The 26,155-nt window shown below is 38.1% G+C and overlaps 1 protein-coding gene and 1 pseudogene across 1 annotated transcript; both read right to left on the reverse strand.

The window, feature by feature from the left end:
* Positions 1 to 12,505: 12,505 nt before the first annotated feature.
* Positions 12,506 to 19,202, reverse strand: LOC110218068 (olfactory receptor 8G3-like; annotated as a pseudogene).
* A 3,154-nt stretch (positions 19,203 to 22,356) lies between these two features.
* LOC110218093 (olfactory receptor 8G1-like) lies at positions 22,357 to 23,292 on the reverse strand. Its single transcript, XM_021000628.1, has one exon. The coding sequence runs from the start codon at positions 23,290 to 23,292 to the stop codon at positions 22,357 to 22,359; it is 936 nt and encodes a 311-aa protein (XP_020856287.1).
* Positions 23,293 to 26,155: the final 2,863 nt, after the last annotated feature.

Raw genomic sequence — 26,155 nt, forward strand, 5'->3', positions numbered from 1 at the left:
TGGGAGGTAGGGGGAGGAGGATCTGTAGGGATAGAAAAGAAGTACTACTTTAGAGACTCCAGATTATTACCCTTACCCACAGAGGCTCATACAGAATGGTAGACTCATGTCCTTGTTCTCTCTCAATCCCATTGTATCTACTTCTCATGGCTATGGACATTAAATAATTCTTCTAACCTCATGGTAATATTTGGCATGCAAACTAACTTTGTGCTAAAATGGAAAAGATATCACTGCTGGGAAAGTGGAATATAGCTGCATTGAGAAATAATATGGCGTGGTTGATGGAATGTTTTGACTTGGAGCTAGAAGACCTGGGTTCAAATCTCACCTCAGCTACTTACTAGTTGTGTTATCCTGGATAAGTCACTCAACTGCTGTGGACCTTGGTTCCTCATCTATAAAATGCAGACATCAGGCTAGATGGCTTGGTTAGTCTCTCCACCCCCACCTTAGCTCTAAACAGTGCATAATATTATCAGGGAAGGACTTGACTTTTAGGTGTTCCTTTTAGATACTCATATTCATCCTTTTGCCTCCAGCTTCTGCATCATGTTTATGAATTCTATTGGAGAAGCCACAAATGAGGGATGGACTTTCCTAGGGTGGTAAAATGTCTCCATGTCAGAAATAAGAAAAGGATCATATAGAGGCTCAGTGACTAACCTTAGTAATACAGTAAAAAGAAAATTAGTTGGATAAGGATTCTATCAGAAGAGATTATGTTCTCAGGGATTGAAGGAGCCATTATAATTTTCATTCTCACTATACATGATTCTATTCAACTTATTTGGGTTTGTGACACTGCTTTCTCTTGGTCCTCCCTGTCTGATCTTTCTCAAGTGTTTTTGCTATATCATCATCCACATCATACCCATACCCGCTGTGTTCTCTCCTCGGCTCCATCCGAGTTCTCTTTTCTTCTCCCTCTAGCTTTCCTTCTTGGTTGACCTCATTAATTTACAGATATTTAATTATCTTTATGTCAATGACTTCCAGTCCATATATACGTCCCAGTTTCTATTCTGAGCTATCATTCTACGTCACCAATTGTCTCCTGGACTTTGCAAAGAAAATATCACTTAAGCATCTCAAAAATCAAGATATCTAAAGCAACTTATTGTTTTTCCCCCAAATTCACCCCTCTTCTGAACTTTCCCATTTTTGCTGAAAGTATCACTATCCTCTCAGTTACCCAGGTTTGCAGCCTCATTGTTATTCTTAAGTCTTCGTTCTCACATGTAAAAACAGTTGCCAAATTTTGTCATTTTTGCCTCTGAGTTATCTTTTCCATTTGTCCATGTATGTACACACTAGTTTAGTTCTGGTTTTTATTACCTTTTGTCTGAACTACTTGAATACCCTTCTGTCTCAACTACTGCAACAGCCCTCCTATTTCATGTCTCTACATTCCAATCCAGCCACCTCACAGCTGTCCAAGTGATTTTTTTTTGCATAATTTCAATATAAATTTATTTATTTTTAGTTTTCAATATTCACTTCCACAGGTTTTTGAGTTCCAAATTTCTCACCCCTCCCCCCACCCCAAGATAGCATGCATTCTGAATACCCCTTCCCCTGGTCTGCCTTCTCTTCTATCTCTCCCCCCTCCCTTCTCTTATCCCCTTCCCCTTCTATTTTCCTGTAGAGCAGGATAGACTTCTGTACCCCATTTCCTGTATTTCTTATTTCCCAGTTGCATGTGAAAACATTTTTTTAAAACATGTGTTTTTAAAACTTTGAGTTCCAAATTTTCTCCCTTCCTCCCTCCCCATCCACCCTCATTGAAAAAGCAAGCAACTCAATATAGATTGTACATGTGCAGTTATGCAAAACACTTCCTTAGTAGACATGTTGTGAAAAACTAACTCTTTTCCCTTAATCCTATCCTGCCCTCCCATTTATTCTATTCTTTCTTTTGACCCTGTCCCTCCTCAGAAGTATTTGCTTCTGATTACCCTCTTTCCCAATCTGCCCTCCTCTCTATCATCCCCCTGTTCGCTTGTCCCTCTCTCCCCCTATTTTCCTGTAGGGTAAGACAGATTTCCATACCCAATTGAATGTGTATGTTATTCTCTCCTTAAGCCAAATCCTATGAGAATAAGATTCCCTCATTCCCTCTCACCTTCCCGTTTCCCCTCCACTGTGAGAGACTTTTCTTTTCTGTTTTTTTTGTGAGATAATTTACCCCATTCTACCTCTCCCTTTCTTCTCCAAGTATCATCCTCTCTCATCCCTTAATTTTATTCTCCAGATATGACCCCTTAATCTTCAACTCACCCTGTGCCCTCTATCTATCTGTCTCTATATATACATACATATAATTTTTTTTCCTTCAACTACCCTAATACTGACAAAGCTCTCATGAGTTACAAATATCATCTTTCCATGCAGGAATATAAACAGTTCAATCTTAATAAGTCTCTTATGATTTCTCTTTCCTGTTTACCTCTTCATGTTCCACTGGAGTCCTGTATTTGAAAGTCAAATTTTCTGTTTAGCTCTGGTCTTTTCATCAGGAATGCTTGAAAGTCCTCTATTTCACCGAATGACAATTTTTTCCCTTGAAGGATTATACTCAGTTTTGCTGGGTAGGTGATTCTTGATTGTAATCCTATCTCCTTTGCCCCCTGGAATATTATATTCCATGCCCTGCAGTCCCAAGTGATTTTTCTAAAGCTCAAATGTGACCTGAGCCAATCTCAGCTAATGTCCTTTTTTAATAAACTCCATTACCTCTAGGATTATATGTGTGTATGTGTGTATGTATACATGTATGTGTGTGCATAAGTATGTATTTATCTATGAAAAAGCGTATATATGTATGTGTGTAATGGAGTATACACACACATACACATGCATATATATGTGTATATATATATTTATACACACACTATATATTGTCTATGAGTGTATATATATATATATATGTATATATATATATATTTTCATATGTTATTTGAAGTCCTTTATAACTTGGCACCAACCCACCTTTCCAGCCTTATCATACACTGCTTTCCTAATCGTCCTGGCTTTCCTAATCTTCCTCATACATGGCAGTTTATCTTCAGTTTCTATTTCTTTGCACTGGTGTCTCCCATACCAGAAATATATTCACTCTTCACCTGCCTTTTAGAATCTCTAAATTTCTGCATGGCTTAGATCAGGCACCATCTTCTACATGAAACCTTTTCTCTCCTACCCAATCCCCAATCTCAATTATCTTCTATATATTTTTTATAAGTACATGTCATCTCTGATTAGATTTCAAGCTCTTTGACAGCAGGAAATATTTAACTTTTGTTTCTGTCTTAGCAGCCAACACGGTATCTGGTGCCAGTACTTAATGAATGTTCATTATTTGATTCATCTGGTTGCCTCATTAGTCATGGTTAGTGAAGGGCTAAGGAGTCTCTTTCAAAGAGCGTTGAGCTTACATAGCTTTGGATTCAGATAGGTGAAACACAAAAGTTAAGTTAGAGACTCACCTTCCAATGTTGAACCTTCTACCCTTTTCAGCAACAGTGTACAAATGGCAAATGGCCTTAATGGTGTAACTGGTGACAATCGTTGGCACTTTTGTGCTTCTTTTGTGAGAACATGGATCTCAGCTTTTGATCTGTGCTGATAATCTTTATCCTGAGGATACAGTTTCTGGAATCATCATCTCAGGTCATCCCGTGATCGTGCAGGAAAGAAAGCATAACTTCTCAGTTTTACCAGAAAAATTGGTTGATGTGACTATTTTTTTTTTGTAAAATTCTAAATTAATAAAAAATAAAATAAAAAACATTTACTAATGTTACTGATTTATAGCTTGACTAACAGCATACAAATGTGCCTATCTTACCAAAATCTCTCTAATTTTAAGTATTTGACATGAGTTTGATCCTCTATTTGCAGATTCTTTGGACTTTGTTAGCGATAGAGAGAGAGTGAATTCCCCAGGTCTAACCTCACCAGGGATCCATCTGGGCTAGGAAGAAGCCAAGTGTTTTTGTCCCTTCTCTTTTCGCCTGGCATGCCCCCTTGGAGTCCATGTCATTTAACAGGTTTCCTCTGGGGGGAAAATTCCCTGCTGTAACCTAGTGTGGACTGGTGCCAGTGGGGTGGTAAGACTGATTCAGACACAGCACCAAAGCTTCAGAATGAGTCCCTGATCAACACCTTCCTAGAGATGAAACATTTCTGTAGAATTTAAAGTGATGGGAAGAAAATAGATCCAAAAATGTATTTCCTCCCTCCCTCCCTTTCTTCCTTCGTCCTTCCTTCCTTCCTTCCCTGTTTTGAAGAAGCAGACAGATAATTGAGGCCAATAGGGTTCCACTGATATCATAGAAGGATAAATAAATTGATTATCCCCTGCTTCCCCTATAATGTCAAAGTGAATACAGAAAGGCATTCTTTTCAGAAAAGAGAAAAAATAGTGAAAATATCTTCTTTTTTTTTTTGGTCTTTTATCTGATGTCCCAAGAAGATACGTTAGAAGAAACTGATTTTCTTCTTTCAATATATTCAGAGTCTCTGACTTGATTTTAGGAAGGGCACCAAAGGGAGAAAAATGGAGTTATCCTTAGAATTATTATATCATGAATATAGAAAGTTTTGCTTGTGTTGAGTTTTCAAGGTGAAATAAAGTGATCCATTGTCTTAAACCTCCTTAATGACTCAACACAGTAGAATCATCAGTTAATAAATCAATATATTCATTTGGAATAGATTATATATCTGGCCTTGAGCTAAAATAGTATAAGGATTTGGGACAATAGAATGAATGGGGATAACAGCTTCATTCACAGCCCTTAGGTCCTGAATCATGAGAAACTCCCCATTTGGTTTAAGAACAGGGGAGTATCTAGGTGTTACAGGGTGACTGACAGGGAACCAGTAAACCATATTGTAAAAACTTAGCAATGAGAGGCTGTAACCCCAAGAGAGTCTCATGTTTAATAATAACATGTTTAATGTTTCATGTTTCATGTTTCAAGTTTCATGTTTAATAACAGGATACTGTTACCCATGTGGGTATGAGGTTGGGTCTCTTAAACGGATCTGAACAGGGGTGGCATATACAGCCCTCCCAGGGACTCCAGTGTTCCAGGCTGCTAGAGAAACCCTGGTCCAGAACTCGGATGTGGTGGGGTCTGCTTGTCATGATTAATAGGGTTAGGGGGTTCTGGATTAAAGAAAAATGGGATCCTGGTTAAACATGAGGTCCTGGCCCAGTAGGGGAATGGGACAAGTGGGGAGGATAAGGAAAGTATGCGTGAAAGCCCTTCCTCATAGAGACAAGGAAGGAGTCCTGTTTCCTTAACTTTACTGGGTTTGCAAAAAATCTCCATTAAAGATAAGGTCGAGGGATAAGTGGAGTCCAAATAATACATGAGGAGAGAATAATTGGCTCTGGTATCAATCAGAAAATTAATTGACTTACTCTCCACATTGATTTTGACCCTGGGCTCAATCATAGTGATGTCAAAAGTAGGAGCCCGACTGATCCCAGGGTCCCATCATTCCAAATCCTAAGGGGCCCAGAATGCCTAGAGTTGGGGATGCAGCTCGACTTCTTTGTGGACAGTCACATTTCCAGAGGCCTCTCTAGCAGCAAAGAGGGTATGGCCCAGGAGGTGGATGGTTGTCTGACCCCTTCTGGGGACAGTCCCTGGACCAATGGCCAGACTTTTTACACCAAAAGCAGTTGCCACTACTCTGTTTCCCAGAGCCTGGGTTTCCTGAGATAGCAGCAGCCAAGATATTCATTTTATGGATTTTCTCCTTGGCCTTTGCCTTACCCCTATTGTTAAAGACCTTAAAGGCAGTTTCCATTATCTCCTTAAATGAGGTCTGAGGGCCCTGTTCTAATTTTTGCAGTTTATGGCATATGTCTGGGACTGACTGGGAAATAAAATGCATGCTCAGGACAGTCATTCCTGCAGGGGAGTCGAGAGGTCAGTGTATTTCTTCAGAGCTTCACCTAGTCTATTCCTAAAGAGGGAGGGGTTCTCATTGGGTTCCTGAGCAATGTCTCTCAGATGGTCATAAGAGACCTGCTTTTTGAATCTTGCCTTCATCCCTTCCAATAGACAATTAATCATATGATCCCTGCTATCCCTATCATTCATGTGGTCCCTTGAGGTATCAGAGCTCGGGACTACAGTGGCCCAGGAGGCCCACTATCCTATATGAGGATAGTGGGGTCCATTAGTATTTCAAGCCACATCACCCACACACTTCTGGGTATAATCCCAGATCAACCTCTTTTCCTCTACCAAGCAGGCAGTAGAGAGAATCAGATTGATGTCTCCCCATGTGAGGTCAAATTGGAGAGACATTAGTCGGAAGCTGTCTGAAAATTTAGTAGGATCTTCCTATTAACACCCCAACTTCTCTTTAATTTGGGCCATAGAAAAGGGGACATGGACTCTAGTGTTCCCACCCCGAGGATCAGGAACCTCCCGTAGTGGGAGAATAGGGGTTGGATTTGTAAGCCTGGGAAAGCCAGAAGCTGAGGAGGGTTTTACAGAAGAGAGAGCGAGGGAGGGAGTTCCCTGATGGGACTAAGAAGTGAAGGCTCAGGTGGGTTAAGGACTTACTAAGTGGGTGGGAGCTGAGGATAAAGATTGGAGGTAGAAGGTGAAGCAGGGGAAGGGGGGAGGGCGATGAAGTCGCGGGTCGGATAGACCATGTGACTATGGCAGGGTCATCAAGTATGTCTGGGGAATTGGGATTTAGGAGTTGTGAGATATTTAGGATTTTTCTCCTGAGTCCTGGGGCCAGGTCCAAAGGATAGTCCGGCCAAGAGGATTTTACATTTTTCTCTAAGATCAGGATTTTGAGAGAAACTCATAAGACTGAATATAGGGTAGCTCAATTCACCTCCCTTCCCTCCTACAAAATAGATCTAATTGGAAGATAGCATTATGGTTAAGGGACCCATTTAAGAGCCATTTCTCCTGATCTTCCAATTGGTACTGGAACCAGGTGGTGTTACAATAAAACACCAAGGGCTTTTTCTTAAGATCTCTTCCCCCAAATTTCTCCCAATGACATAGTAAGCATCCTAGCGGAGAATCACAGGGTATTGACTGCTTCTGTTCCCATCCTAAGTCTCCTAGTAGCCTCTTGCCCATCTTAGTATCCCAAGACAGAAGAGAGGGGGGAAAATGTGACCAACCCAGCACAAGGGTGTCCTCTTATATGAGGGTCAACAGTCTGGTTGACCACCCAGAAGTCAGTGAAGCTTCGACACTGCTGGCAGTGTCTGGGCCCTCCAGGGATCTCTCAGCCAGGGAGACAGGAGGAGCAAAAAGCTCTGGGGAAGAGAACAAAGACAAGGTCATTTACCTATTATCCCAGTGGCCAGGAGAAGATCAGTGGAGTCCAATTAACATTTGGACTCCTGGGTTTTGGCACCACAATTGTTGAGGTTTAGAGTTGGGAGAGCTGATTCAGGTGTGAAAGAATTCACTTATATGACTTTCTCTTAACCAATGGAGCTTTATTACATGAAACACAAGGGCCTGAGATTAGCAAGGAGCTAAACAAAGGCCCAATACAGGAAAAGACCCAGACTTATATAGACTGAAAGCTATATAGCCTATAGGATAATGATGTAATTTTTGGGTTTCTTATGGGGGTTGAAGATTAGGGACAGGATAAGAACAAACAAGATGAGGAAGATAAGGAACCTTATAAGGTAAGGAAAAATTGTGATGACATGGAATGAGGAAGACGAATAACAGGATAAGGAACACAAGGGAGACAAAGGCAATTCTTTTGGTACAAGTTGTATGGTATTTCAAGATGAGGGGAAAAGGTCTTGAGAAGTTCTCAACTTGAGAATGAGTCTCAAAACCCCTTGGGGCCTGAGAAAGAAGCCTTAATATTATTTTATCCATATCATAAGTATGCTTCCTCCTTGGAAATTTTAATGAGAAAATGTCCCTTTCTGCTGCAATAATCCATATCTGTTAACATAGATTCTAAGAGCTATCCAATTTCATGGACATCTGAATCAGAGTGGTTAAGGCTAAGAATTTTCTGTGTTCTAGACAGGTTTTAAAAAGGGCAACTCCACTGGATATCATTTTAGCATGCATTGATTAATATGATAAAATAGTTTTCTATTTGGGTTAAAGAACAATATTTTCTGAAATTAATCATATGCATATTCAATTTAAAAATTCTAGTATCCTTCATTACATACTCTTACATGTTGTGATTTTGGCAACTGCTTATCATGAATACTCTAAGTTCTGTATTTTATTCAAGAAAATACTAAAAGAGATTTAGGATCTTCGAAAGCTCACAAAAATCCATCATAATTATGTTCACTTCAACAAATATTTATTAAGCTCCTACTATGTATAAGGCATTGTGCTGATTACTGGTGATACAGAGAAAAAAAAAACCAAAAGAGTCATTGGTTTCAAGGAGCTTGCATTAATCTGCAATGAGAATTAAGAATAATATTGAAAAGGTCATTCTCTGTCTAAACAGTTCCCTTCCCATCTTCCACTAGGTGAGTTCTTTCTTTAAAGTGTGAACCCTGTGAAAAATGATTTTTTTTCTTAGTAACCATTATCTTGGAGACTCAGAGTTTTCCCCATCCCTTTAGATAATGTATTGGTTCTACTCCTGCTTATTGTTATATAGGTCTGTGAAAGTGTTAATTCCTCCTTCTTATCAAGACAGGTGATACGGAAATTGATGTCGATTTTGGCTAGGATTAAGTGACCTAAATTACTACTCAAGACCCTCATTTTAATATAGCCCACCTCTCAGTGTGTTGACAATTCAGAATTGATTGGCACCGCTTGTGAACACCTAATCTTCTAAGGGCATATAACTCTGTACTCCCAAATTGACCGGTTCTAGGTTGGCCCCAGTAGGGGGCCCAGTTTTGGAACTGTAACTCCCATACAATACATGTCATGCCAGCTTGAGGGAAATAAAAACGTGGACCTGAACTAATTGCTTGTCTCTCTCTTAGAAGAAACTCTGGTTTGGGATTTTGGGGGTTCATAACCTCTAACACAGGTCCAATAAGATGATAGAAAATATCTGAGAATGTGCTTTCAATTCCAGCTGCTGTTGGCCTTTTGACATGAAGCTATCATTGTTCAAATCCTTTCAGATGTTCTGCTCAAGGCAGCACATTCTGAAGTGCAGGACATGCCTAGGACATGAACAAGGAAACACAGAGATACACAGGCAAAGCCATCCTGGAATATTCTGACCCCTAGAGTCCTATTGATCCTCTGTTAAGAGGCTTTTTCCCCCTCCAAGACAATGAGGTCTAAAGTTTAATTCAATTAGCATTTATTAAACACCTATTTGGTATAGAAAGCACTGAAGTATAATGAGACCATTTGTAATACCAACAGAGAAGAAAGGGAAACTCTCTACTTTTGAAAAAAAAATATTTCTTTATTTGAAAGAGGCTAGTGAAGTCATTAGGATTGCTACCCATAGCTATTGTTGGCTACCTTGTCTTGTTTTTTTTTTGTTTCCATGAATGAATGAATGAAAAAGCATTTGTTAAGTATTTACTATGAGCAAAGCACTGTGCTCAGTACTGAGGATACAAATAATAAAAAAAAAACCAAACCAAAACAAAACAAACAAACAAAAAAAGATACCATTCCTGCTTTCAAAGACCTCACATTGTAATAGGGGAGAAAATATATTTAGGAATTTTGTCTCCAAGTCAGAAGGAAAGATCCCATGATCCTTAGAATGCAGTAGCAAAGCAGGTATTAATGCATCTTCTTTAATGTCCTTCCACTAATAGAATATATTTCTGATTTTGAAATATTTGCCCAATGATTTGGTGGCAAGAAGTTTCTTATCTGGGTCTTCTGTAGCTGTGGTAGTTGAGATGTTAGAGGAAGGGGTTGCAGCACATACAGAACCAGATGCCAGGTTATTTTTCCATAGAAGTTGCTCCTTGGGATGATGACTGCAGGGCCTGGCCTGGAAGCAGATCTGGTGGTCTGAAGGGCATGGCTATTCTGAGGGTTCTTGGATTTGGGACCCTACACTGCTTCTATTGGAGTTTAAGGAGAAGTAGTAGTTGAGGTGGATTTTACTTGCCCAGTATATGGTGTCTTATACTTATCCCTTATGATGCCTTGCTATTTCAGCTAGGCTGGGCTGACTGCTTTGTGAGGGGCAGTTGGTCAGCAGATGGTGGGGATGGCTGGTCCCTCCCCCCGATGATAAATTCAGGGGCTAGTCTAGAAGCAGGACCATTTCTGGGGCACTTGAGCTCAGTCTGTGGCAACTGGTTGGTGGTTGGAATTGGTGGTAGTAAATAAGGTGAGCCCCTTTTCCCTAGGCACTGTTCCCCTAAGTGATGGCTATGTGGATTAGGATGGAACCAGAGCTGGTGATGTACGAGGCCCTTATATTCTCAGGGCTCTTGAGTTTATGGTCCTGGGTTGTCTTCATAAGAGCCTAAGTGGAGGTGGTGGTCAAGACAGTGGCAGTGATTTGATTTTCTTGGCACAAGCTGCCTCTTCTGTCTCCCTCAGGGTGCCTACTTCAGCTAGACTCCTCACCTGCCCTGCAGGTATGGGCTAACATCATCTATTGGAGTGGCATTTTATTAGGTGCTCTGGAAGAGACAATCAGGCAAATATTGTGCCTGTCCTTTAATATGATTATAATAAGAAAATATGATTATTTTATATATCACTTTCAATTAAAGATAACACATTTTAATAACCACCTACAGTACTCAAGACACTGTACTAAATACTGGAAGTACAAAGGTGAATAATGACATAAACTCCACCCTTAAAGATATTACAAATTATCAGAGGGGAGAAGTAGTTATACAAATAACTACAGGACAAGTTAGAATATAATTAGCTATGTAATTATGTATGCAATGTAAATATGTATGTATTCAAACCAGGTGGCAAAAGAGATTGAGGAGAGGGTTATTAGGAAAGGCCTTCATGGAGGAGGGAGCACCTGTGCTAGGACCTGAAGGCCAGATAGGATTTCAACAAAAAGAGATATGGGTGAGTGTGCCCATTCCAAATATGGAAGAGAACATACTGCTTAGAGGCAGGAAAGGGAAGAACTAGAATGAGGAACAGGAACTGTTACAGGTTAGCTAAATATAAACTATGTAGAGCAGAATAGTGTGAAATGAGGCTAGAAATGTAGTTTGAAGACAGATTGAGACTGAGAAGAGCCATAATTTCTGCTATTGGTAACAATATGATCCTGAAATCTTAATTGTACTTATGGGGAATGACATGGTCAGACTATGGTTGTGGTATATAGGAATAGTCATCGATCATGAATCATTTGCCTTATTTTGCTCTCCAAGGTCCACCATGAATTACCAACTGCCCTGATGCTTTATCCTTTAGACCACTGGGCATGGTCAAGTGACCTGCTGTTTAACCCTATATTCTAAATTCCTTACTAACAGGGATAAGGTTTTTTTTTTCATTTTCTATTCTAAGACTCCAACTTCTGTAACATACACCTGGGGTGACCACCCATTCTGTAGGACTTCACATATCTCTTATGTAGCATTTAGACACCCAATTAATCTCTAGGTTGTCTTGTTCACTCACTGCTCTCATACTGTCAGGTCTAAGTTCTCAGAGAAAAACCATCCCCATATGATTACACTCAAACTTTCTCATAATTCTAGGGAAAAACCTTCTTATGGCAGAATAAACTAATTCTCCCTACCATCTTAGCTCTTGAGGCACTGTTCTAGAATCAGAGACCCTGGGTTCAAATTCCACCTTAATGTTACCTATGTCATCTTGAGCAAGACATTTAAAATGCTAAGCCTAAAATTCCTCATTTTTAAAACCAGGGGCCTAGCTTAGATGGGTTCAGAGTATTCTTTTTCTTTTAAACTAAAATTCTCTAGTTAATTGAGGCATGTGGCATGATGGTTAGTATAAAACTTGGAGTCAGAAAGACTTGAGTTCCAATGCTACCTCAAGTTATGACTGGCTGTGTGACCCTGGGGAATTATTTAACCATGTTCAACTTCAGTTTCCTGATCTGTATTGTGGGGAAATAATGGCATCTATTTTACAAGTCTGTTGTGAAGATTAAATGAGATAACATTTGTAAAGTAGTCTATAAACTTTATAGTCTATTCAAATGTTAGCCATTTAATGTAGACAAGCAACTTATAACAACACAGGGGAATTACAAACTTAGAGCTCCACAGAACGGGCTCACTACAATACTGTTTGGCTCTGCAAGTGCTTGCAACCACTTCACTTAACACATGATATTTAGCATTTCACTACTAATAGATCTCCATTTAATTGCTACACAAATAGTTCCAATATTGTGCCTGAGAGGGGAAGTAAAAGTCAAGAGGAGATAATAGAAAGGGGTCATAGGAAGAAGAACATATCAGTGTGTCACGTCATGTGAGAAAACAAGATATTATTCCTCTAAAGGAAAAGCAACATCAGCAAAGCCTTTGATCCCATCACTGCGGTCTTTCTCCTCTTCATGAAAACACCTTTTTTCTCAGAATGTTCTTTGGTTTAACCTTGACGTCTTTATTTCTGAGGTTATGTAGATCAGAGGGTTCAGCACAGGGATCACTGTGATATAAAACCCAGAAGACACTTTGCCTTGGTTCATGGAGTTGGTAAAAGAAGGCTGCAGATATATGAGTGTAGCTGAACCAAAGGATAAAGTGACAGCCAAGTTACAGGGTTTTGCATCTTCCCTCAGTGGACTGGATGTGGAGGATGCTGAAGAGGATAACAGTGTGAAAACTAAGGATGATTAAGGTTGGAACACAAAAATTAAATGAATTGAAAACCAGAAGCATTACTTCATTGATATAGGTTAAGAGGGGGAGAAGATCACAAAAGAAATTATTAACAATATTGTCTTTGCAGAAGTAAACTCTAAACATGAAGTCGATGTGAATTGTGGCTCCAAACATAGCCATTGTGCTCACTCCACCCACCAGCCAGGAGCAGACCTGAGAGGACGTAATAACATTATACAGTACAGGGCTATAGATAGAAGCATAGAAGTCATATGTCATCACTGCCAACATATGGCACTCAGAAATTATTTTTAAAAATGAAGCAATAGAGCTAAACCATACACTCAGGGTAAGAGATAATGTTCTTCTCTGACACAAAGTTCACCAGCATTTTGGAAATGAACGGAGGTCAATGAAGGACAGACAACTGAGGAAATAGTACATGGGGGTGTGAAGGTGGGAATTAAGACCAATTAAGGTTGTTAAGATATTATTAGGGGTTTTCAAGAGCTAAGGCCCTGCCAGCAAGCTGTACCCTGAGCTTGGTATAACAACAAACCTTTGCACTCACCCTCTGGATAATCTCAGCCACAGCAAAATCTCAGAATTGCTTTATATAATTAATGTATTTAATCAGCACTTCATTCTCTGAGCGCAGACAAGCCCCTGCTGTATTGATGTTCTGGTCATGAATCCCTGCTACAAATCAAACTTGTCTCATTCTTGCTGTTATCCCTCACGTCAGGGCTACAGCCCAGCGCACAGCCATTGTTTTAAGTATTGAACGTTGGCCTCACTAAAGTAGCTTCTCCCACTAGGGGCTGGGCTCTGGCACATATGTCCTCACTTGCAAGCCATCTCCCTCACCTTGAAGTCAAACTTCTGTTTGATTCCTGACTCTCCTGTCTTTAGCTTGCTCTGTTAGGCTCTGACCACCCACAGGCTAGAGGCTGGTTCTGTCAGGTTGACGTGATCATGCCCAGGTTTCCTACCTTGGTGATTATATAGATCCCCAGGAATAGGAAGAAAGGGAGAAACCGGAGTTCTGACTGGCCTGTTAAGCCTGCCTGATAAACTCAATCATGGCAGAGTGATTTCCTTTCTCTGAGTTGTGGACCTGTAAGACTGGGAAAGAAGTAGCCCATTAGAATGGATCTCTGTTTCCCACCATCTCCACTACACATGTAGAATTTATTTACACAAAATGGGTACCACTAAATCCTGAACATTTTGGTTTGTGGGGCTTGTTCCAATTGCTGTTCATCACTCTATCACTACATATGACTTAGAGTCTTAATCACTTTTAGCCTTCACCTTAGCTATCATCCTAGTCAATTTTTATTCTTATTACTATGTCTACGAATTAGTATTAGAATGATAGTACACATGAACACAAAAGTTGGAAATGAGGTATGCTCAACTTTTCCTCATTTTGTACCAGGGAGGATTTTCTACTGGTGCAGGGTGATTCTGCTGACAACAATGAATGCTCAGGGGTTATGGAAAAGCATAACTTCTACTTCTTCCATTTGGCCACTTTCTACAGTCCTCCTTTCTCTAGTTCCTGTTCATATTTTAGAAACTCTACACACAACACAGCAGGTCCCTGTGCTAACCATCAAAAGAGGCTGAACTCTATTAGGATAAGAACCTAGCTATTGTCCCTATCATCAAACAATCTCAGTTGTTGCCCAAAGACATTCAGTGTAAACACAAGAGCCATATCTGTTGAAGCAATTATTCAAGGGACTAAGGGATCAGAGCCATGATGATTCCCAATATCTCTAGACATTTCTCTCTCCCTCTCAGAGGCATTACTAGCTCCTGAGTATTGATAATAAGGTCCTTGAAAATTATCATTAATAATAAAATCCTAATGTCTTATGAATATCTAATGAATCAATAGGCTCAGTGAGATTGAGAGATGGTGTTTACTTTCCTATACATAGAAAGTACTTGGGATAAATTAATAATAAAGAAATCATCTTGTCATCTCTCAGAACTCCTAGGGCAACTAAGAAACTAAGGCCCATGTGTGTATCACTACAGAACAAGAAGGAATAGAAAAGTCCATACAGTAGATTATCACAACTGATTTCATTGGCAAGGTATACAGATTCCTTCACTGAAGACCTGACAATAAGGGTTAATGCTTTGTTTCAATTGTCCTGATATGTTCTATGAAACCAACCATCGTGGGGGTCCAGATCTTCATGAAACCTGACTTCCTTGTCTTCTTTGGCCCATTGCTAGCCCTCAGTACTATGGAGCTAGTAATGCCTCTTAGAGGGAGAGCAAAATGTCTAGAGATACAGCTTGCCAGAAACTCAGATGTACATGTCTCAACCTCATCTTGAGAAGTCAAGAAAAGATGAGAAAGGGATTATCCTATAAGGCACCCTATTAAATAACCAAAGTGTGATTAGAATTCACTGATTAAGATGGGTTGAGAGCAGAATATGGTAGAAAAGACAAATTACTTTTTCTAAGGTAAGTCTATATTCTTGATGAGATAAACCCATAGGAGAGAGTAAGACAGGCATGTCTGAGTTTCTGGCAAGTTATTTCTTAGAGTTCAGTGCATCTTGAAATTCTGAAATAATGGAAAGGAAAAAAAAATTCTGGTGTGCTCATGAAATACTTATGTTAGGATTAAATTAAAACAACAAATTAGACCTGCAATTTCATTGGCATAAGGAATTCCCAATGTGGAAAAAACTCCAACAATAAAAATTAGCACCTGACTGTAACTTCTAGTCTTAGAGAGTTGATGGACACAGTAAGAGATGTTTAGTGACTTGTCCAAAGTCATAAAACCAATAAGTTTGTGAGGTAGGAGTTGAATACAATTATTCAATTTTTCCTGCCTTTGAGGACAATTCTATAACCATTATACAAAACTGTCAAGTTTAGCATTACTGTCTAAAAAACAGCTAAATCACCCAGTATTTATGAGTTAATGCAAAATCCAACAACTGAATTACACACAACCACATAATTTACATTTTAATGTTTTTGGGAAAATAGAACTGGAGTTATGAGCTGTTCTTCAGGAATCTGATATCAATTTTCTGTAATTCCTGGAACCTGGGTCTTTACTCTGACCCAAGCAGGAGGCAAATTGAGCACCTCTGTAGTAAGAAGACCTGGATTCAATCCCACTTGTGACAATTACGTTATTCTGACTGTGGACAATTTACTTAACCCCCTGAACTTAAGTTTTCTCATCTGTAAAATGAGAAATTATGCTAGATAGACTTTAATTCCTTGTTCATCTCTACAGATATGATACAATGATTCTGTAATTGTATGATTCTTTTATCAGAATTCTTGTCCATTTGGGTGAAGCCAGCAAGCCCTAGAAAACAGACTCCATTAAAACCATATTAAGGAAAAGAAAGCTACCATGTATACGTGTACTCAATAATGTCAAGTTTATTCAGAAATGAAGTTGAAGGGAACAGTGACACCCTTTAAAGATGATATTCCAAGAAGACATCAACTCATCCCCTTTCTTTCTAAGTGTGTGGACAGGAAATACCTGATCTGAAGATAGACAGGGATCCAGAAGGAAGGGATGAAGTCAGATTTAGAAAACTTAAATGACAAGATAGATAACCTTTTGCTCCTCAGTATAAATTTAAAATGACTTCAATGTAGTTGTATTTGCTCCTCTCTGCCCTACCCACCAGCTTTTCATAATCAAGCAATAATGTCAGGAAGTATTTATTCATATTAGCTGTGCTCATTAATGAGCTAAGACAGGGTGGAATTATTTACCTCTTCCAGAGGTAGCTTACTCTTGAGTTGGGGAGACTATACTAACAAACTGCCATAAAATAACAGAGCAAGCAAAATACTACACAGTTGTTTTACTTTGAGTCTTAAAAAGTATAAATACCTTTGATATAGGTGGGAGTAGCAAAGGACAGTTTTATAGAAAAGGTGGAAATTTATCCAGGTCTTTAAAAATGAACAAAGTGTGGATATTCAGGAGTAGTCAAGAAGGCATCCCTGGTGAGAGGAAGATGATGACTATCAGAAGGGAGGAAGGGATGGGAATGAGTACATAGTGTTTGTGATACATTTGGGGAGGCTGGCTTGATGAGACTAAGGATTACATTGGGTAGTTGTTTTGAAATGTGTGAAGTTTGGGTTAGTTAAGGGCATGGGGATCATCGAAAACCATGGAGAATAATGTTAATTTGATAGATAAGAAATGATCATTCACTTAATTTACATAATTTCAAATTGATAGTGACCATGCTAAAAGTTATATTTAGAAGTCATATTTGTGTTCTATCACCAAATTTCTTATTCCTTTCCTTTTGGCCTCAATTCATCTCTGCCTGATGATTTTTCATTATTTTATGAGTTCACATGATAATTTCACCAAAGAATACTTTGAGCATCGCTACAAGTCAATGAAATAAATATCAGGCAATTGCTCAAAAGATAATTCTGAAATGTCTACTATCTGTCAGGCACTGGGGGTCCAAAAAATAATAAAGAAATAGTCCCTGCCTTCACATATTTTACATTTTAATCAAATTCAAATTATTACATGCTTCATCATTATATTTCTTTTTCTTTTTTATTTAATATTTTATTTTTCCCCAATTACATGTAAAAACAATTTTTAACATTCATTTTTAAAACATTTAGTTCCAAATTCTCTCCCTTCCTCCCTCCCCTACTCCTCTTCATTGAGAAGGCAAGAAATTACATATAGGTTATATATGTGTAGTTGTGCAAAACATTTCCATAATAGTCATGTTGTGAAAGAAAACATAGACCAAAAAAAAAGAAAACCTCAAGAAAAATAAAGTTAGAAAAAAGTATGCTTCAAACTGTATTCAGACACTATTGGTTCTTTGGGAATGGATAGAATTTTTCATCATAAGTCCTTCAGAGTTGTCTTGGATCATTGCATTGTTGAGAATAGTTAAGTCATTCTCAGCTGATCATCTTACAATATTGCTGTTACTTTGTACACAGTACATTTCACTTTGCATTAGCTCATGTAAATCTTTCCAGATTTTTCTGAGAGTATCTTGCTCACCATTTCTTATAGTACAATAGTATTACATCATAATTTGTTCAGCGTGCCACAATTTGTTCAGCCATTCCCCAACGAATAGGTATCCCCCCATTTTCTAATTCTTTGCCTCTAGAAAAGAGCTGTTATAAATATTTTTTTAACATATTGGTCCTTTTCTTTTTTTTTAATCTCTTTTGGGATACAGACCTATTAGTGATATTGCTAAGCCAAAGGGTATGCATGGTTCTATAGCCCTTTGGCATAGTTCCAATTGTTCTACAGAATGGTTGAATCAGTTCATACCTCCACTTTAATGCACTGTTTGCATTAAAGTCTCATATTCCCCACATCCCCTCCAACATTTATCATTTTCCTTTTCTATCCCATTAGCCAATCTAATAGATGTGAGGTAGTACCCCAGAATTGTTTTAATTTGCATTTCTCCAATCAATAGCCAGAGTATTTTTTCATATAGCTATAGATATATCACCTGAAAACTGATCATATCTTCTAATCAATTATCAGTTGGAGAATTGCTCTTGTTTTTTTTTTTTTATAAATTTGACTCAGTTATCTACATGAACGAGAAAAGAAGCCTTTATCTGAGAAACTTGCTTTAAAATTTTTTCACAATTACTGTTGCTAACTGTATTTCCCTCCATCCTATTCCCCTCATTTATTCTATTCTCTCTCTCCTTTCACTCTTTCCCTCCTCAAATGTGTTTTGTTTCTGACTACCTCCTCCCCAAATCTACTCTCCCTTCTATCACCTCCCTCTTTTCTTATAGGGTAAGATAGATTTCTGTACCCAACTGTGTGTTATTCCCTCTTTGAGCCAATTCTGATGAGAGTAAGTTTCACTCACTCCCCTTACCTCCCTTTCTTCCCCTCCACTGTAAGAGCTTTTTCTTGCCTCTTTTATGTGAGATAATTTACCCCATTCTACTCCTCCCTTTCTCTTTCTCCCAGTATATTCCTCTTTCACCCCTTAATTTTATTTTTTAGATATCATCCCTTAATATTCAGCTCACATTTGTGCCCTCTGTCTATATACACTCCTTCTAACTACCCAAATAAAGAGAAAGGTTCTATGAGTTACAAATGTGATCTCCCCATGTAGGAATGTAAACAGTTTAAACTTATTAAGCCCCTTATGATTTCCCTTTCCCGTTTAGCCTTTTATGCTTCACCTGAGTCTTGTATGTGAAAGTCAAATTCTCTCTCTCTCTCTCTCTCTAACTGCCAATACTTATGCTGATTGGATATCTCCTTTGTTTACCTTCTTGGTAGAGAGATACCACTGAATTTGTCTCTCATACTTCTAGTAAACCCAGTGATTCTACATTTTGTCATGCTTTCTAGGGACACAGCATATGGTATCATGCGTCTACTATTTTCAAGGTGCTGTTCTAGGTCAAAGGGTTAAAACACACACACACACACACACACACACACAAAACTCAATATGGTCCCTGCACACAAGAAGCTTATATTCTGTAGGTAAGGTATACAAAAATAATTAATGGCTGTATGTTTTCTCATATTAATAAAAAGTGTTTCTGCCTTTCCTTGCTTGTGTTATATGCCCAAGGAATTTATATTGCTCTAAGTCACTGAGGGTTGGATACCTTTCCCAAAATGTGGCTAGGAAACTAAATCTCTTTCAACTTTCTGAATCCTACCTCCACTCCAACCTTTACTTGGATAAATATACAATACATACCAGGAGTTCCCCACACCATCAAAATCTCAATTCTATGCATATGGCACATACATTCCTTACATTGTCATGTGGTTGTTATGGGGATAGAGTCTATAATTTCTTAAACTCTTTGATTCAACACTGTGTGACCCAAACATGTTCTGGCTTTGTCCAAACCCATAGATCATTGGTGGTTTAACCTAAGATATGTTGAACATTCTATCGATGGGAGGATTCACGTGTTAATGGGAATGGGGATATGAGCAAAGATGGTCAGCAAAGTAGCAATGATGAGGAAGCTTGAATGATAACATAACATGCATTACTTTGTTATAGTAATCCCATTCTTGGTTTTACTGCATTCCATTGGTAGGGAAATGCCATTAACAAATTCTATTAACAAATCATTAACAAATGCTATTATTAAATTCTGTCAAATAAGTTAACAAATTTATTTTTAATTAAATCATATATACAATATGACAAGGAGAAAAGCTTAGGGCAAGAGGATAATGGAGTTGTTTGTTTGTTTGATTAAGATAGGTTCTCAGAAAGCAATCTTGAGAATCAATGGTCTGAGAAAACAGTGATGTGGAGTTAGGGTTGGACTTTTCCCTTTTAAGTCAAGAAGAAGGCCACCTCTGTAGTCCTGGGTGTGGAAAGATGAGAAACCTTTTACCAACCTACAAGTTTTTTCTAATAATGGACCTAATGATCAGCTGTTCCTTAGCTATCTTAGAGAATTAGCTACTGATCTCAGCAGTTACATCCCTTCTGTGTGATAAGAAGGAAAACTCACTTTCTGTACCACTTTTCTACATGAATAAAATCAGATCTAGGAGTTTCAGGACCCAAATTAAATTATAAGCACTTTATCTGTACCTAAGAACAAATCTCTCACAATCATCTACCAAAATAGGAAGCCAAGTATAAAAACTGTCAGATGCTGTGTGCGCCAGAAACTTCATAAATCCACCTTGAGAAAAATCATAGATGGAGGGCTTCTGTGTATATACTATAGATATATAGATATACAGAGTAGCATATAGATATATAGATATATAGAGTAGCATATCTGTTGTCTGTGTTGTGGTAGGTGAAAGATGAAATGACTGAGGAAACAAAGGCTTGAGCTTCAAAGTGTATCAGTTTATTAAGCAAAGAATACCAGTTGCCTTACCTAACTGGGACTAGACCTCCTCACAAATACAGGGGGAAACAGATTTTTCTGCATTAAAAACAGTTAATCAAATAAGAGCAATTAATTTTTTTAAAAAACACAATTAACCAGGATACAAAATTAGGTAATCTGATTTCTAATTGAAGGAAGATTAGAGACTTTCCAAGTTGGGAGGGGGAAAACAAATAGGTGCAATTCCCTGAAATCAGAAAAAAGAGGTGTCCTACTCCTTCCAATTGTCTATGTTCAAGGAACATAAAAAAGTAACTGATTGACTGCTATGGGGCCAGTTTTCAGAAAAGACATATAGATTACTTGAGATGTATAATTGTGAGAAAGCACTTGTACCAATCTTCAGATCTGACTGGGTTTGTGGTAAGCATAACCTAGGTCCTTAGTTAAAGGCTTCTAAGTAATAAGTAGAGTTAGTCCAAGCCATGCAGAACTGAAGTTCCAACCATGCATTAAAGTGCTATCACAATTCACATAATTGAACAAAATTTTTTCTCAAGACAGAAATTAGACTAAACTCATAATTGATAGAAAGGAAACTGAGCTCTAGAATTGATGGAGTCAATGTGGTTCACTCAATTCCCATTACCATTTACTGTTCTAATCTCCTCAGTCCCCTCAGTGCAAGCAAACTGATTTTATATTTGGCTCTAGATACCTTTAAGGTGGATATATATCATAACATAGCAGCAACTTTGTAGATTATTTGTTTCTTGATCCAAATTGGGGCTCCAAGATACACAGGGTTAAGGAGAGCACTGAAGGTTTTTGTGCAGGCAAGAGACATTAGTAGCCTGATTTGGTGATGATGGACTTAGTACTGAAAGCTGGGATACAATTATAGTTGGCAGAGTTGGAGAGTCCACAGTCCATAAATATAAGAAATTTAACAGAGATTCATGTTTTTTAGGGGCACAAATATAGTAAAACACCAAGACAGTAGAGTGGGCAAGAGTGAAATGGGAACAACAGGCAAGAGTCCTTGAATCTTGAAGGTAGGCCAAATGAAGTACAAAAACTGATTGTGGGCAGCTAGGTGGCACAGTGGATAGAGCACCAGCCCTCGAATCAGGAGGACCTGAGTTCAAATCCAGTCTCAGACACATAATACTTCCTAACTGTGTGATTCTGGCAAGTCACTTAACTCCAATTACTCACTAAAAAAAAAAAACAAAAAAACCCCCAAAACAAAAAACTAATTGCAGGGTAAGTAGGATTACTAAACAGGATGGCCCACATTAGAGATAAGGCAGAACTTGTAAATGTAGAGAAGTGGCCTCTTGTGATGATAAAAATAAATGGCACCTTCATCTAAAGGGGCTGTATAGGATCACAACACAGTTCTATTTTAATGTGTAGAGTGTCCTTGTAGCTACACTGTCATTTGTCAGTAGCTTATCTGACCTAAGATTAGATATGTGGCTATGCCATATTATTAGAATTAATTTTAAAATGATTCCTCCTCCTAAAGACATTGAAAATATAGCTGAAAGAGGAGCTAATTTTTGGAGGGAGATAACAGGAAAAAGGTTATGGGAGGAATGGAGTCAACTGATGCTATCATATAGGATGGAACAATGTTTTATTTCTCATAAAACAGCACTAAAAATCTTCTATTAGCACCACACTAACATATCTCTTCTTCATCTGAATTTGCTTCTCTTTAGAATTTTCCTCAAGGCAACTTTGACATCCTTGTTCCTCAAGCTATAGATCAAAGGATTCAGCATGGGTATCACTATGGTGTAAAACACAGAGGACACCTTCCCCTGGTCCATGGAATTGACAGAAGAGGGCTGCAGGTACATAAATGCTGTAGAACCATAGAAGAGAGAAACTGCCATGATATGGGAGCTGCAAGTGCTGAAGGCTTTGGACCTTCCCTCAGTGGACTGGATGCGGAGGATGCTAGCAATAATGAATATGTAAGAGCTAACAATGGTTACTACAGGGGCAAAAATATTTAATGAACCAAAGAAAAGAATCACTGCTTCATTGATGTAAGTACTAGAGCAGGATAGCTTCAAAAGGGGAAGAAGATCACAGAAATAATGATTGATGACATTTTTCTTGCAAAAGAATACTCTAAGCATACAGCCTGTGTGAGCTGTGGCACCAAGCAAGCCCATGATGTATACCACACTTACTAGCCCTGAGCATATCTGTGGGGACATTATGACATTATAGAGTAGGGGGCTACAGATGGCAACATAACGGTCATATGCCATCACAGCCAGCATGTAACAGTCAGCAATTACAAAAATGAGAAAGAAATAGAGCTGAGTCATGCATTCAGGGTAAGAGATCATGTTTTTTTCTCCAATAAAGTTTACTAGCATTTTAGGAGTGATGACAGTTGAGTGACAGAGATCAATAAAGGACAGACAGCTAAGGAAATAATACATGGGGGTATGAAGATGAGAACTGAGACCAATCAATATAACCATACCCAAGTTTCCCACCACAGTGACCAAATAAATGCCCAGAAAGAAGAGAAAGAGGGGAAGCTGGAGCTCTGGCCGGTTTGTCAGCCCTGCAAGAATAAATTCTGTCACTGTGGAATGATTTCCTGTGGACATTGTTTGGGTGTGATCTGTGGGAATGAGAGAAAAGCAATGTATTAAAACAGGATTTTCATTACTACCTCCATCCACAGAAAGCTCACCCACAGTAGGAAATTTGTGTTATGTGGCTCTCTTGGTCCTTTTGAGTCTGTCTCTTTGTCTCATGAATACATAATCCCCCTTCCATACTATCTGCGCTATCAATAATATAAGGCAGAGAAACTCAAAGCAATTGTTTTTGCTTTTTTCTGAGATGTAAGACTGAAGACAGAGCTTCTAAGTCAGACAATGAAACCACTAATGACACAGATGGACCAGGGTTCAGGGAAAGGGAAAGAAGAAAATTCCAGCTATTCTTTATCATCTATATTTCTCTCTCATTTACTGTTGATTGAGTTTTGACTGTCCATGTGGGTGAAGCTTTACAAAGAGCCCATTAGTTTCCTTTGCTGGATGCTAGGGTGGGGACCATGAACCTGCTCTTCATTTCAGAGATAGGACAGCAGTATCACAGAGGAATGTGGTGGCTTCCTAGAGGTTCTCACTTAAAAAAAAGTCACTGGGAAAGTGCTAGGTACTAAGGGATTGGAGTCACTGCAATTTTGATTATATCTATATATTTTCCCTTTTTGCCCCAGGTTTTTTGGCATTCACAAAGTAGAATATGTTAAGGATAGATTGATCCAGACAGGGGAAGAGTGTGTCACAGAGCTTTTGGATCCCATGACTATGAGTTTGGAAAGACAAATCAGGATACTGAGTCATATACTTACCCTCCAGTGTGGCACTTTATAGACTCTGCACTGACATTGTCCTTGAAAGGAAATGATCTTGATGAGGTCAAGGTTGATCCCTGGCATAGAGTTTTCTGTGGAATGGATGAAAACACGGAAATCTGTTTCTAAACAAGTCTAGATTTTTAAGCTCTTGAGATGGTAATTCCTGAATGTGATTTTTCACAGATCATCCTCTATAGGTTCAGGGAGTAAACTAATACTTATTAATTTCACCAGTGCTGTATGTTACAAAAAGATTTTCTTCTCAGTTTTAAGATTTCAAGGACCTTATGAGAAATGGCATGGACAAAGGCTTGACAAAAGACTCACCAGGGATCCAACTCTGTTGGGAAAAAATTATTGATGTTTACCTCTCTTATTCCTTAACTCTAGCATTTGTATTCATTCTCCAAATATCTAAAGATCTCTCTTGGGGAGTTGGTAGGTAAAGTCCCTGCCTTACCCTAGCTTGTGGTTTACAGCAATAGTGTCAAATTAAAATGGAAATTGGGGCCACTAATCCATACATAAGAATCCCCACTGGTCATATGCTGACTTAATTTTCAAATGTAATATTATTCTTATTTTATTGCATCCCATTTCTTTTATTAAATATTTCCCATTTACATTTTAATCTGGTTTGGGCTACACTAGGGAGTATTGTAGATGCCCTGTGACCTTCCAGATGTTTGCCACTTCTGGTTTAGAGTAGTCAAGTAGTAGAACTAGGAACTTCAAAGCAGAGCTCTGAAAAGCCACTTGCTAAGTATTTAATTCAATTCAATCACATGTCTATTTGTTCTTTCAGTACTTACTAAATGGAAAGCACGATGTCAAATCTTATCTCCTACATGAGGCTTTCCTGACCTCTCCCAGCAGTGAGTGCCTTCCCCCAATTACCTTGTATTTGTTCATATATATGTGTGTGTGTGTGTGTGTGTGTGTGTGTGTACATATATATAGTACATATATATATATATAGTACATACATATAGTACATATATATATATATATAGTATATTCTTATATATGTGCATGTTGTCTACTCCCCATAGATATAAACTCCTTGAAGGCCAGGACTGCTTCATTTTTGTCTTTGCATGACTAGCACAGTGCCATACATTTACAGTAATAACTGCTTCATAAACATTTGATGATTGATTTCAAGGAATCTACAAATGAAAAAAAATGTTAGTGTCTGCTATTGTGAGCTTACAAGCACAAAAGTGGGTAGGATTGCATACAGTTATAGTATGAGAGGGGAAAGAGAAGTTTACATGCTCCAGAAAAATCTGAGGCATGAAAAAACACTTTTAGCTTCAGGTATACTTTAGCCTCACTCAGTGGTAGCATCCAAATAATGAACTTTAAATGATAACTGTAGTTTCAGGAAATGGGTTCATTAATTTTCATAGTTCTCTAGCATCTCTATATATCTTATAATAAATATTAATGGCACCAAATATAGTCATGTTTCCCAACTTTTGAATAAATGATAAAACTACACTGAAATTTAACTATCTTATTTTATAACCAGCATGCCATAAAACAGAAATTCTTTTATTTTGCCTTTACATGAACTTCATAGAAATAATAATTTTCTATATGTATATTCTACTAAGTTGGATAGAGTCTTAGTGTCAGTAAGATCTGATTTAGTACACTGTAGCTATGGGAAAGTAATTTTGTTTTTCACTTAAGTGTCCCAGGCAACTCAAAGGTTTTAGATTGCACATGGATTGCCAATACATATTGACGGAGAGAATTGCCAAATCCAGAGCTCCAGCTATCATTAAATCTTAGTTCTGAATGACAAGACACAAAAAGCTTACTAAATTACAATTTGCAATGAAGCACAAAATTAAATCTTTTTGAAGCATCTATTTGACTGAGCATTATTTTTAAATTAGAAAAATAATGCTTTCTCAAGGACTTGAAATTGAATATATTGGTTATATCAGTTAACCAACAAAAATAATTTTAAAATAAAAATAAAATTGCATATAGAATATAAGAATAAAACAAATAAATAAAATAAAATAAGTAATAGAAGAATAAAAATAAAAAGATAAAATTTTAGAAAATTAAATAAAAAATTAATA

The sequence above is a fragment of the Phascolarctos cinereus genome, unplaced genomic scaffold (genome assembly GCF_003287225.1).
Source record: "Phascolarctos cinereus isolate Bilbo 61053 unplaced genomic scaffold, phaCin_HiC Scaffold_726;HRSCAF=1367, whole genome shotgun sequence".
In the NCBI taxonomy this organism is placed as follows: Eukaryota; Metazoa; Chordata; class Mammalia; order Diprotodontia; family Phascolarctidae; genus Phascolarctos; species Phascolarctos cinereus.

Coding starts and splice junctions, on each gene's coding strand:
- LOC110218093 (XM_021000628.1), bottom strand. CDS start 23,292: ATGTCCACAGGAAATCATTCCACAGTGACAGAATTTATTCTTGCAGGG.